This window comes from Nansenia antarctica (assembly GCF_963989245.1).
Source record: "Nansenia antarctica genome assembly, chromosome: 6".
Classification (NCBI taxonomy): domain Eukaryota; kingdom Metazoa; phylum Chordata; class Actinopteri; order Argentiniformes; family Microstomatidae; genus Nansenia; species Nansenia antarctica.
In genome coordinates, this window is record NC_137676.1 from 10,645,631 (window position 1) to 10,659,704 (window position 14,074).

Here is a 14,074-nt window from a genome sequence, read left to right on the forward strand (position 1 = left end):
TTCGCAAAGGGAGTGAGCAGCCATGTTTTCAATGTCACCTGATAAGAATAATAACATTATATCATTACAGTATAAGCATTTGCCTGGTTAGTTGTCATCAGCACTCAAATTGAGGGGGGATGAGGGGGGATGGCATCCCCCCTGAAATAAAAACGGTCAAAATCATCCCCCTTCTAAAACTGCCATCCCCCCTTTTCATCCCTTATGTCATTTTATCAATGAACGTGGTATTACTGCTATTTCAACATTTAGTTTTGCGCATATTCAGTAAAATACTGTGGGCGAGGGGGCACGCACACATGCAATGACATTTTTACCAAGTCACTGACACTGAAGTCACTGACGCTGTGGGGATGCTAAAATTGTACCCATATGATAAAATCCACCATCCCCCCTGATTTTCTTTTACAACTTGAGTACTGGTTGTCATGATCAAACGTTACAAATGCAACTTACAGAGAAGCCACCCTTCTCTGCCCTCTCCCGCTCACTTGGCTTAATTCAGCCGCTATAATTGAGCCACTATCACAGGGCGTAAATACAAAGCTCATTCTCAAGTATATTTGGTATTTATAGACTTTTTTAAACAAGCGCAGCCCGTTTTATAAATAATGCTTACGTCCATTTAGAAAAATGTGCTTATGTGCAAGTCAAAGATGACGGTCAAGTACTTTTTTATAAATGAGGCCCCAGGTACCCATCTCCCTATACAAACTGTTCAGGTACTTCCCAATACAAACTGGTACTAAATACAAAGTGTTCAGGTACTCAATCTGTTCAAGTACTGTACTAACTACCAACATTCAGGTACTAAATACCAAAGGTCAGTGAAGTTGTCAGTGTCTTCAAGTGCATTTCAACACCCTTTGCTAGGAGAGGCAATGCTACTGTCACACAATCACACTGCTCCCTCACTACTCCACTATCAACAGCCTGCACAGAGCAGACAATAGTACAATGAAGATTGTATCCAGTCTGGTGGAGATAGAAATCGGAAGACAGGCTCATTGTAATGCATGGAATAAGGAATGGTATCAAACATGTGTACATTACAATGAGCCCGTCCTCTGATCGCTACCTCCACCAGCCTCCCCTGATTTCATCATTATGCTACAGTGAATTTCAAACATCTCAATGCTATTCCTGAAGTCAAAATGTACACTTCTGTTTAATCACTTAGGTTCGATTCTGCTACTTCTCTTATTGTTTCTCTCTCTGAACATTCTTTCACTGTACTCACATTTGTCATATTCTCTCTGTCTATCATTCTCTCTCATATTATTTCTTTAACTGTTAGCATTCTCTCTCCCTCTCTCTCTTTCTCAGTATCAATTATATTCAAGTCAATCAAATGAGCATCACTGATAGCATGATAACATGGAAGTTATGGATATTACAATTAATAGAAATTCCCCCCTCACACTCCCTTCCCCATCCAGGCATATGGCCACACATTCACCTCAGAAGACCCACCAGTGTTTGTTCTGTGAGAAGATGTTCCATCGCAAAGACCACCTGAAGAACCACCTGCAGACCCACGACCCCAACAAGGAGGCCTTTAAATGCCAGGACTGCGGCAAGCACTACAACACCAAGCTGGGCTACAAACGGCACGTGGCCATGCACTCCGCCACCGCCGGCGACCTCACCTGCAAGGTGTGTCTGCAGAGCTACGAGAGCACACCGGCGCTCCTGGAACACCTCAAGAGCCACTCAGGGAAGTCCTCCGGCGGCGCCAAGGAGAAGAAGCACCCGTGCGACCACTGCGACCGCCGCTTCTACACGCGGAAGGACGTGAGGCGTCACATGGTGGTGCACACAGGCCGCAAGGACTTCCTGTGCCAGTACTGCGCCCAGCGCTTCGGCAGGAAGGACCACCTGACGCGCCATGTGAAGAAGAGCCACTCACAGGAGCTGCTGAAGATCAAGGCGGAGCCTCCAGACATGCTGGGGTTGTTGGGGTCTGGGTCGCCCCCTTGCTCTGTCAAGGAGGAGCTGAGTCCCATGATGTGCAGCATGGGGCCCCCCTCCTCCAAGGACCCAATGATGGCCAAGCCCTTCCCCAGTGGGACCCCCTTCCCCATGGGCATGTACAACCCTCATCACCTCCAGACCATGTCCAGCCCTGGGGGTGTGGGGGTCGGTGTTGGGGTGCCCCACCACCACTCCCTGATGCCTGGGTCCCTGTCTGCTGCCATAGGTATGGGCTGCCACATGGACCCCCCGCCCGGGTCGCTCCACCACCACCCCCTCCACCATCATCATCACCACCACCACCATCATCATCATCACTCGCCCCCGCTGCCCAACCAGCAGCCCTCGCAGGGCCAGCAGCACCACGGCCACCCCTCCCACCCCCTCCCCCACCCCCAGCAGCACCCCCACCTCGCCCAGCCCCCGCCCAAGTACCAGCTGGGATCTACCTCATACCTGCTGGACAAGCCTCTGAAGGTGGAGATGGAGAGCTTCCTGATGGACCTCCAGAGTGGCCTCCCCTCCTCCTCCACCTCGGACCCCCACTCTGCTGCTGGCTCCCCACCGAAGGAGGGCCTGGAGGACGAGCTCTGCGGTGGGGACCACCTCCTGTCCAAGAGCCCCGCCGTCATCGCCGAGTCCCTCTGTGCTGCTAACATGGACTTCTCCCACCTGCTGGGCTTTCTTCCCCTCAACCTGCCTCCCTACAGCGCCCCCATGAGCACCGGAGGCCTGATGATGGGCTACACCTCGTCAGCTGCCTCCTCCTCTTCCTCATCCTCCTCCTCCTCGTCCCTGCATGGTGGCAGCGCCGAGCATCACGCCAACATGGCGTCTCTTACCTCTTCTCTCCAACCTCAACCTCAGGAGCATCTGGGCTCCGGCTCGTCCGGCGGTCTGGGGGCGCTGGGGGGGCTCGGGGCTCTGCACCCCCTCCCCCCGGTGTTCAGCTCCAGTCTCAGTACGACCACCTTACCCCGCTTCCACCAGGCCTTCCAGTGACACGGGACAACATCACTGTCCTCCATGTTGGCCCCCAACGTTCCATGACAACAGCGTTCTAATGAGACATCCATTCTCTCAGTGGAATTCAGCTGTTATGTGAACCTTTGATGCCAATATGGCATCCATCAGTTCTATATATCAAACAGAGTTTGCCAGTAACTCTGTAGGCCTTTGTCAATGGCTTCCTACACCAGCCCTAGCGTCAGCCCCAGCCCCAGCCCCAGCCTCAGCCCTAGCCTCGGCCTGCCCATGAGAGTCCAGGGCCATATCAAAGGGCTGTAAAAACAAAACAAAAAAACACACAAACACTTGAACACTTAGAAGCCTTAAGTAAAGCGCACAAAAGCTTTGGATTGAGCCTTAGAGGACCGGAAACACCTTTTATTGAGAAAAGGATGAATAAGATGAGAAAAGAAGAAACTAAGCAGCTTTTCTTTGGGCTTTCTTTCTATCCTTGTAGTTATGATGATGATTTAAATATCCCCCTCTTTAACCAACCCCCCACCCACAGCACCACCCTCCACCACCTATAGTTAGAAGGCAGCATCAGTAGGCCTAAAGGTGTGGTACTGCCTACTCTATCAAGTAATAATATTGAGAGTTAAAAAAGAATCAAAGATAAATTTTTAGAGAAGAGTATGTGTCTTTTGTGACCCAGAAAAAAAGACTAGTTTGAAGTGGATAAGATATAATTTTTCTTGCTTTTCCAAATGTTACTGAATATATTCTAGTTAGTGTCTCCTTCTGCGTTTCAAATCTGAACAACCTACAAACTGTCCCCGCTGCCGGGAGGAAAGATTAGTGAAGGAATGAAGTTATGATAATGACATTGAGCCAACATTACCCTAACGTTGAAGCAACTGACGTTGAGCCAACCAACCTTAAAACCATCCTCCAGTAGGCTAGAGCCACAATAACCATCCTCCAGTAGGCTAGAGCCACAATAACCTGTTATTACAGTTACTTTCTAGAAACTGAAGTCAAACAACAAGAACTGATGTGTGTGATGGCTCCTAGAGCCGAGTCAGTTGTGTTAAAACTAGTTTGCTAAATGAAACCAGAGACCAGTAAGCTTCGAGAGCTGGTCGGTCTGAATATTATGCTGCCAAACACAGCAACCAGTGATGTGAATGGTGACACAGCCCACGTGTATTCAGTGAGAAAGAGATGTGAAAGTGCTTGAGTCGGCAGGAAAGATGCAAAGTCACGCTGGTTTGTTGTTGTTCCTCAAGAGAAGCACTTTTTTTTGGCAGAAGGCACTTCACCTTTAGGAATCTCCTTGGCAACGCCCTCCGACCCCCTGACCCTGTGACCTGTAGACACAGGCAGACCTATTGGGACAGGGCAGAGCCGACATGATACTATAATAGCAGAGGATATCTCCCCCTCCTCACGCTACGCATGGGGACAGAGGGGTGTAGCACCGAGCAGGATCACAGAGTTAGCCAGCTAGTTAGTCAGCTAGCTTTGATAAACAAACATAGCTCTGTATGACTTTCTGGGCCATTAAGAGAGCTTGCATTATATATAGGGCACAGGGGAGTGTCAGAAATGAACTTGAAAACATGAAACTATTTCTGAATATTTAGGAGAGTTAACTGGCTAGCCAACTGGTCCTGCAGTGCGATGTCATACTCCCCCCATGGTCATTTGACTATTGTTTCATTTGATTGGTGGGGTTTTTCCTTCCTTCAACTGTGCTTCCTTCCAACATTAATCTTTTTAAATTCTCCATGGCAACAATATGTCACATCCGTTTCTCGCCTGCCACATATAACTGAAATATATTTTTAGAAGAAACAAATATATATTTTTAGGCAGTCGTTTTAGAGAGATGTAAGGTAATTATAACCCTGACATATGTGAATAGCAACGCAAAAATAACAAACGACAGTTAAAGGAAAACGTGTAAAAGAATGTTATTGCAGTGTACGAAATATGAAATATCTCATCGAAAAATGAATATTATAATAGTTTTTTTGATCTCAGTAAGGTGTATTTTAGGTAGATGTATTAAAACAAAATGATGATAATGATGATGATGTTTTTTAATGTCTGGCAGGTTTACATTTGTGTGTATCTTGCATTTTATTGATCAAAAATGGATGAAGTATTAGCTTGTTCTCCTAGCTCTCTCTGTCGTAATCATTCTGTACCTGTTCATGTACTTGAGTAAGTAGAGCAGAAACTGGGACTGTGGATTGACACCAGTGAAGGCTGGTGGAGGTAGAAATCGGAGGATGGACCTCTGATTTCTACATCCACCAGCCTCCCCTGATTGACACATGTAGTAGGCTGTTAGCGGCATAATAATCACCTAGTAAGAGTTGACATAGATATCTTTGATCGTCTTGTAGGAGTGTTAAAAACAAAATGGCTGACAATGATATAGGTTATAACCCGTTTCAATTCAGCCCTCTTACTCTCTCAGTTTTAAACCCCAACCAGATATCTACTCTCAAATAGACCTCAGTGTGTTCTGCTTTTCTCATATTCACTCTAGTGTCTTGAAACCTTATTCAGCCCAAAGCAACAAACCTAAACCAGGTGCTTTTATGTCTGTGTCATAATTGATATGACATCAGTATGAAGGACGATATTCATGTCCTGTCGTTGGCATAGCAACAAACAGATTCTAATCTCACCATATAATGATTCTCACATCATTATATGTTTTATAACTTTACCACAGAAGTTGTTATGATAGATTCGGGCTTTGGGACCTAAGGTCATCAGTCTATGGTCATCAGTCTATGAAGGGCTAGGTGCGTCTAGAGTGGACTGGCTACAGTATAACTTGTGTGACTGTCTCAAGCCTCATGGTAAACTAAAGCGCCGCTCCTTCAGCCACACCCATGTCCATATGCATCTATTAGCCAATAGTAACATAGTTTCAAAGATAAATAGAATACAATTTTAAAATACAAAATACAAAAAAATATCACATTAAAAAAATCAAGGAATAAGTCAAACATATTTGCTGCTTTTAGCTATGGTTGCCCAGCAACTGTAGGCCACTAGAACATTTCACCGTTGCAGGATGTGTAAGCTGAAAACATGCACAACCCAGAACCTTCCGAGCGTTCTCTCCTTCCTTTCTATACACCTACTCTTCCTCATCCTCACAGCGCTGCTTATAGATTCATAAAGAAAAGGGTCTAAAAGACACAATATCCAGGACAAAGAAGTCGTCCGTCTGGTCTTTGACATTCAAAGCATGGGACAGGCGGACGGACAGACGCCTGACTAGGATATTGCTTGTTAAGTCATTTTGTCTTTGTTGTCATATTATGATATATATTTTTTTTCTGTTTGTTAAAACAGGACCTCGAAAACAACACAACACATCACCTCATTTTTATTTTTTTATTTTTCTTACCAAAACCTGGGGAGAAGAAACTACATTTCTGCACAATTGCTTGTTGAAAAAGAAAAGAGTACTATTTTACCAAAATTTACCATTACCCCCTTTAAACCCCTATCAGCTTATCAATACCGATCAGCTTATAAATATGAAAGATAGAAGTAGCTGATTTAAATTGATCTAGTAACTGCAAAGTTGCTCTATATTATCTGTGTTGTTACACAGTGGTTCTCTTATGTGTTGTGGACAAAACCTTCAGAATGTGACAAATAGCACTAGCCAATACCAGACATCCACACTGGTATCAAATGACCCAAGTGTATTAGACACTTACCAATCTATCCTTGGGAGATCTTCTGCTACTAAATCATCTAAATGATTTACATTTCAAGATCTAAATATTGAATTATCATGATAAATATGAATCGCACTTTTGAGAGTATTTACCTATTTCTTTAATCAGAAATGTAGCATATGAATATAGGCTATGAAAAGTCAAGATTGAAATATTACGTTTTGAATACAAATAGAAGCAAAAAAAAAAAAACATTGCTTTGTTGCTTCTCAGCCAAATTCGTAGCAATCAAATTGAGCATTTATATTTTACTCACTAGTAAATGGACATATGGATGTTTTCCTAAACAGTGAAAAGCTATTGGCATATATAGAGTTTATCCTCCCTGGGTTTCTGTGAGTTAATCTGAATTCTAGCACTTTCAACCTTTAAAAAAGAGTATTTTTTCTTTTAAAATTTCAGCTTATATGTTCATATGTTTTTAATTTTGTATTTGATCCTGTTTATGTATGTGCCATTAGTTTGACGTGTAGATTTTATCAACCTTTTGTGTATTTTTTCTCCTCCAAAAGAATAACAGTATTTTTGATAGACATTTCACTAATACCTACTTTCATTTAATGTTCCCCTCTCCCCCTGTCCCTCCCCCATCCCGGTCCCTCCCCCTTCCCCTCTCCCACTCTCTCAGCCCTGATGGGTTGCCAACTTTGCCTTCTCTATTCAAATTGTATCTCATCAAAACAACTTATACAACCAAGAGCTTATATCAGAAAAGACACCTCTGCGTCAGACCAGCCAGTGGAGGCTGGTGAAGGCAGAACTCGGAGGACAGGCTCATTGTAATGCTTGGAATGAGCCAGTCCTCCGATTTCTACCTCCACCACCTCTCAGAGCAGCAGACGTTTGTCTCTAGAACACCAGGACATCACATCCACAACCTGTCAAAGAACTGCTACCAGATAAAGTTGTAGATTCTAGTTCTGCTTTAGAAGAGTAAAAGCATTCTTAGACATAATTGTATTAGGAAACCAATTATAAAGCACTTATTCATTACGACAGAGTGGTTTTGAGACTCTCTGCTAGCTCACTGCCGACTGTTACAGTTACACCATATTAAAAAAGCATCAGACTTCCATAATTCATTGGCATCGATAGCAGCAGGATGTGGATGTCAAGCTCACCTGTAGCTCTAGTTGAGCGCTGGGGCCTTTTGAGGAAGGCGCATCATCACAGAACACTCAGACAGAAATGGGTTACGTGTACAGTATGCCTGTCAGATCTATAGGCTGACATCACATTTCTGTCTGTAGACATTGTGAACGTTTTTGCCTCTTTGAACGCACCCCTGATGTTCCGCTGTGAGGCCTTGTTATTTGTACATTCAGTACATTGAGGTATAAATGCTAGAGCTGTCTTCTCTAATCATATATCTCCATGGTTCAATACATAGAGGTGTAAATACTAGAGGTGCCTCTCTAGTCATATATTTCTATGCTTCAATACAGAGCGGTCTAAACGCTAGAGTTGCCTTCTCTCGTCACATACAATATCGTTATGCTTCAATACTAAAGCTATAAACGCTAGAGGTGTCATCTCTAGTCATATATCTCTATGGTTCAACCATAGAGCTACTGTTTAAATGCTAGAGATGCCTTCTCTAGTCGTATACAATATCTTTATGTTTCAATACATAGAGGCGTAAACGCTAGAGGTGCCTTCTCTAGTCACATACATATATAAAGGTATACATGCTAGAGGTGCCTTCTCTAGTCATATATCGCCATGGTTCAATACATAGAGGTGTAAACGCTAGAGGTGTCTTCTCTCGTCATACATTTCTATGATACATTACCTCGTCTGTACCTACTGGGGCTGCACTTATCCTCCTCTCCTCTGTACTGGTAGGTGCAGAACACTCGTTTATTAAGGGAATTCATACATCGATTTAAGTCACAAAACCGATTGGATTTCAATAATGCTTTTTTTGCTTTCTAGTGAGAAACTGGGTACTGTCTGGTGCAGACAACATCCACGCGTAGTTTTATATTTTAGCTTTTTGTAAGTGCATTCCAACCTAGCTCTCTTTGTGTATCTTAATGTTTAGCAACATAGCCCTTTTATTTTAGTACTTGCTCTTACCGCCACCTCTGGAAAAAAGGTGAAAGAAAGAAAAAAAAACGAAAATTTAATATTTGCATTCATCCTGACACTATTTTATATAGCATGGAGTTTATCAACTACAGGGAGAATTGTATAGAAATATGCTTCAGAGGAAAAAAAAATGCTTTTTTGTTACATATCTCACATGCAATCAGTTGCTGCAATGTATAGTAACAGATTTGTATATTGGTTGATCCAAAGAGATGAACAGAACAACAAACCTATTTACTTCTTGTGTACAGTACATTGTATCTTTGACTTGTCATGTGTTATGTTGAAATGATTAAAAGACGAACCCACGGTTTCATAATTTTATTGTATTTATTTATAAATGTTTAACTCCTTGTCTTTTGAGAGGAAGATGGTGATGGTCAACAACACATACGAGCAGAGCTGCCAAGTCTCACGCAATCACCGTGAGACTCACGCATTTCAACCAGTTCTCACACTCTCACGCCGCATCTCTATTTCTCACGGCGGGAAATAACCCTTTGTTTTACGGGACTTTAATTTTTGACATTTTCGGGGCATCTTTCTGCACGCGCGTTAACTTGAGTCTGCAATCGAAGCGGCAGGCGAGCGCTGATGGAAGAACCTGTGTTCACGCGAGCTGCAAGAACGTAGCAAGCAGGGTTGCCAGATTGGGCTACTTTTGGTCACACTGGATGGGTGGATTCGGCAGCTTTTAGACCGGTTGGGCTGGACATTGTCAATTCCGTCTGGCAACCGTGGTAGCAAAATATGTGCATACATTACAACATCGTATCTGGTAGCCTACTGGACTGGGTTGCACCAATTTGGCGTAAGTCATCACTAAATGCAGGCATTTAGTAGTTACTAAACCCCTAGTTGTTACTAGCTAGTTTCAAACTAGTTGTTTACTAATTTCGGTTGCACCACGCCAATCTTTTGCCAATCTTAGCTAGTAAATACTCCGTTTTGGTAACTGTTTTTTGTTTCTCTACTGTAACATAACCAGGTACATTAATAATAATAATAATAAATAGTAATTGCAATTTACAATACAAATACAACAATTGGGGGTCCCTCAAAAAAAATGTGGCCGCGCTACGCGCGCACAAGATCACCCACCAAGGCCTCATTCTGACCCAGGAAAAACCCTGGTATGTAGCCTACTGTATAACATGATAGCCATCTATGAGCAATGCACTGTATATAAGATGATGATCAAGGGTCTTTTTGCTGCTGACCAAGGGGCTGAGTCCTGTTGATGGGGCCCAATTTTCTTTTAGACTCTGTAGGCTACTATATTTGTTTATTAAGACTTACATATATATGAATGAATGAATGAATGGTCTTTATTGTCATTGCTATAATACAGGTACCAAACAACGACATTTGGGAGGGGTGGCTCCCCTGGTGCTAGGAAAGAAAAAAAAAAACAAGAAGGGAAAGGAGCTGGTTTACATAAATAAAGGCTATGTACACTATCCACTATACTATACTGTACAGATAAGACGACTAGGGTTGTCATATTGCACATAGTGTTATTGCACATTCATTTAAATTGTCGCAGTTTGCAGGCTTGAAATGTACACATTTGTGCCTCAGCACTACACCTGATTTTTTCAATCCAGCAGCTGCCATCAATCCGTCCAGACTGTCCAGGGCCCAGAACCTAGGTCTTTGCTGTGTTCAGGGCCTGGATGGCCCTGGGGTAGAAGCTGAGCTTCAGTCTGTTTGTCCTTGCGGCCATGGTCCTGTACCGCCTTTTCGAGGGCAGCCGGGCAAAGTGTTCGTACCCAGGGTGGGTTGGGTCTCTGGAGATCTTGGAGGCCTTCCTGAGGCAGCGTGTGTTGTACAGCTCTTCCAGAGAGGGGAGGGGGGCGCTGGTGATCTTCTGGGCTGTTCTCACGACTCTCTGTAGCGCATTTCTCTCCGCGGTTGTGCAGCTGGAGAACCAGTTGCAGATGCCGTAGGTGAGGATGCTCTCCACTGCGCCGCGGTAGAAGGCCACCAGTATCTCCTGCTTGTTGTGTTCCTTCCTGAGGACTCTCAGGAAGTAGAGCCGCTGTTGTGCCTTCTTGATGGTGGCTGCTGTGTTGTTCTTCCAGGACAGGTCATCCTGTATGTGCACCCCCAGGAATCGGAGGGTTGAGACTCTCTCCACGCTCTCTCCGTCGATGAGCAGGGGCTGGACCTCAGATTTTTCCACGATGATTTCCTGGGTCTTTGACTGGTTCAGCAGCAGGTTGTTAACCTTGCACAGCTTGCTCAGCTGCTCTACCTCATCCCTGTACGCCGCCTCGTCCCCCCCCCGAGATGCAGCCCACCACGGTGGTGTCGTCTGCAAACTTTACGATGGAGTTGCTGGGGTGGACGGGGGTGAAGTCGTAGGTGTAGAGGTTGTAGAGGATGGGGCTTAGCACGCAGCCCTGGGGGGACCCAGTGCTGAGTCTGAGGGCTGTGGAGGTGTGGGAGCCCACCCGCACCCTCTGGGGGCGGTCGGACAGGAAGTCCTTGATCCATGCACATATAGAGTGTGATAGTCCCAGGTCTAGTAGTTTGGTCACTAGACTGTCTAGAAGGATGGTGTTGAAGGCAGAGCTGAAGTCCACAAAGAGCAGTCTCGCGTAGCTGTTTCCCCTCTCCAGGTGGGATAGAGTGGCGTGGAGAGTCGTCGCGATGGCGTCCTCTGTGGACCTGTGGGCTCTGTAGGCGAACTGGTATGGATCCAGGTTGGGCGGGAGGCGTGTGAGTATGTGGGCTCGGACTAGTTTCTCGAAGCACTTCATGATGATTGGTGTGAGTGCCACCGGGCGGTAGTCGTTTAGGCAGCTCACCGTGCTTTTCTTCGGGACTGGGATGATAGTTGAGGTTTTCAGGCAGGGTGGGATGGTGGCCTGGGACAGGGACTGGTTGAAGATGTTGGTGAAAACCCCGGCCAGCTGGTCGGCGCAGTCCCTCAGCACCCGTCCCAGGACGCCATCCGGCCCAGAGGCTTTCCTGGGGTCCACCGCCTTCAGCACGCGTCTCACTTCATGCTCTGTGAGGGTGAGGCTGCTGAGAGCTGGAGAGAGTGGTGTTTGTGTTGTGGTTACCTCCGTTCGCCCCTCGTCGAACCGGGCGTAGAAGGAGTTCAGCTTTTCCGCCAGCAGGGGGTCGTCCTCTGCGGCTGTGAGCCTGTTGGCTCTGAAGTTTGTCATGTGCTGAACCCCCTGCCACATCCGCCTGGAGTCGTTGCTCAGGAAGCATTCCTCAATCTTCTCTCTGTGGTCTGCCTTGGCCTCCCGGATGCCGCGCTTTAGGTTAGCCCTGGTGGTGCTGTACAGCAGTGTGCCCTTCCCTGCGAAGAAGGCGTTGTCCCTCTCATTGATCAGTTTTTGGACCTTCCCAGTCATCCATGGCTTCGTGTTGGGGTAGACCCGGACCCGTTTGTCCATGGTGACTGAGTTGGTGCAGTTCACTATGTGGTTCAGAACCGACGACGTGAACTGTTCCAGGTCCTCATGCTCATATTCCTGCCATGAGGTGTCATTTAGGCAGATCTGCAGTGGAGCGGACCCTTCTGGCCAGGTTCTGACAGTTAGTGGTGATGGGAGCACTTTTCCTCATGGTAGTGTAGGCTGTATGAGATATTGTCTGAATTTTTGTCTTGTTTTATAAAATGTTAATTATTTTCATTTCTTGTGCTGGTTTATTATGAACAACATGTAAAATTGCAGGAAACTAGACAAATAATTGGGTGGGAGATAGGCCGCCGCTGCCAAAACGTGCACAGTTTTGGGTCGCTCCACCGCCAAAAAATCTCACTCCAAACTTTTGGGGAAACTTGGCAGCCCTGCATACGAGGGAGAAATACAGGATGTTATTTGATGTCGCAAAGGCACTTTTGAACTCTAATTTAACCATGTATCTTTACCAGTTACCCTTATCCTTACGAACTGAACAGTCTTTCGGCCGTGTCTGAGTTTTCCTCCTGCGACTTAAGTAGGCGTTTCCAGTCTGCTAGAATAGAACGTTTAGATTAGCAGTATGCGTAATGTAATCACTAGGTGCTATGAGCTCTCGGACACGGCCCTTGACTATGGGAAACATACTGTAGCTAAAACCACAGAGTTTAAAAGACGTACAGTAGCCACATGTGTCCGTCGCAGCATGACCGTAGAGTTGGACCATATAAATAGCTCGACCAGACTCACGCCTCAACGGGCTATTTACATTCCATAACAGCCATGTGCCACATTACAGCACGCAGACACACACACACGGGACACCGGCGTGAGGACGGTGCTAATTGCAGGACGATGCAGCGAGCCTATACTTAAACTGTGGTGCTTATAAGAGTTAGAGTCAGCTCCACTCCCAGATACACCGGCAGGAAGCAGACCAGGCTATAACACTAGGAAATAGAACCCTGTCTGGTCTCGGAGATACGTGCTGCTGGCCAACCACAAGGCTCGTGAGATACGTGCTGGCCAACCACAAGGCTCGTAAAGCGGTGGGGCGGAGACTAGAGATCTAGTCATGTGTAATTTGGCACCAACCCCTCAAGACAGTGCGCGTCTGTGTGAGAGGAACAATAGGACACGCACGCACGCGCGCGGAGACACACGGAGAGACACACACACACACTTCCAACTTATCAGCATTTTTATTGTTTCATACATTTTATAATTGGACATTCTGTAAAAGAAAAAGGAAAGAAAGAAAACGGTTCTTTAATAAAAATCATGCTTTTGGCTAAAACAAGGACATGATCCACACAGACAGAGCCCCACAAACAGCAAAACGAAACATTACAAAGCCTTGTATTTACATACATTGTCGACACCCACCCACCCACTCATTCACACACGCACACACCCACCCACACATACGCACTACACATCTCAGACCGTTAAAGTACATGTTTAGAAAACTCCTGGCTCCAGAGAGTGACACCATACTGTAGAGGTGAAGGAGAGGGATGGAGAGATGAAGCATGAAAAAGGGGGTGGATACTATAGATAGAGTGGTAGGATTCAAATCATTCAATGGCTCACTATGGCCTGCATAGGCCCCCACCCCTCCCCATGGTCTTGGAGAATTGAGTCCCTTCTCAGCACTTTTCAACCCATCCCACCCTGCACCACATTTAAGCCCCACACCCCAGTGTCCACCCTCAGGGACCAGCTTCACTCCTGTTTGCTGCAGTCGGTTCCGGGTTTAGTCCCAGCCTAGTGATATCACCATCACACCTCACTGAACAGACCTTCAAAAACTTGATTGTTCTTGATTCAGCTCTCGAGGACCAGGAGTGAGGAGTGCTGGTC

General features: G+C 45.7%; 1 protein-coding gene across 1 annotated transcript in view; it reads left to right on the top strand.

The window, feature by feature from the left end:
* The window catches only part of plagl2 (pleiomorphic adenoma gene-like 2), a gene marked incomplete at its 3' end in the record, with an annotated part of 3,905 nt that extends 929 nt beyond the window's left edge, over positions 1 to 2,976 (top strand). Inside the window, exon 2 of the mRNA XM_080533735.1 lies at positions 1,440 to 2,976. Coding sequence (XP_080389861.1) covers positions 1,440 to 2,976 — 1,537 coding nt within the window. The remainder of the gene's footprint in view (positions 1 to 1,439) is intronic.
* Positions 2,977 to 14,074: the final 11,098 nt, after the last annotated feature.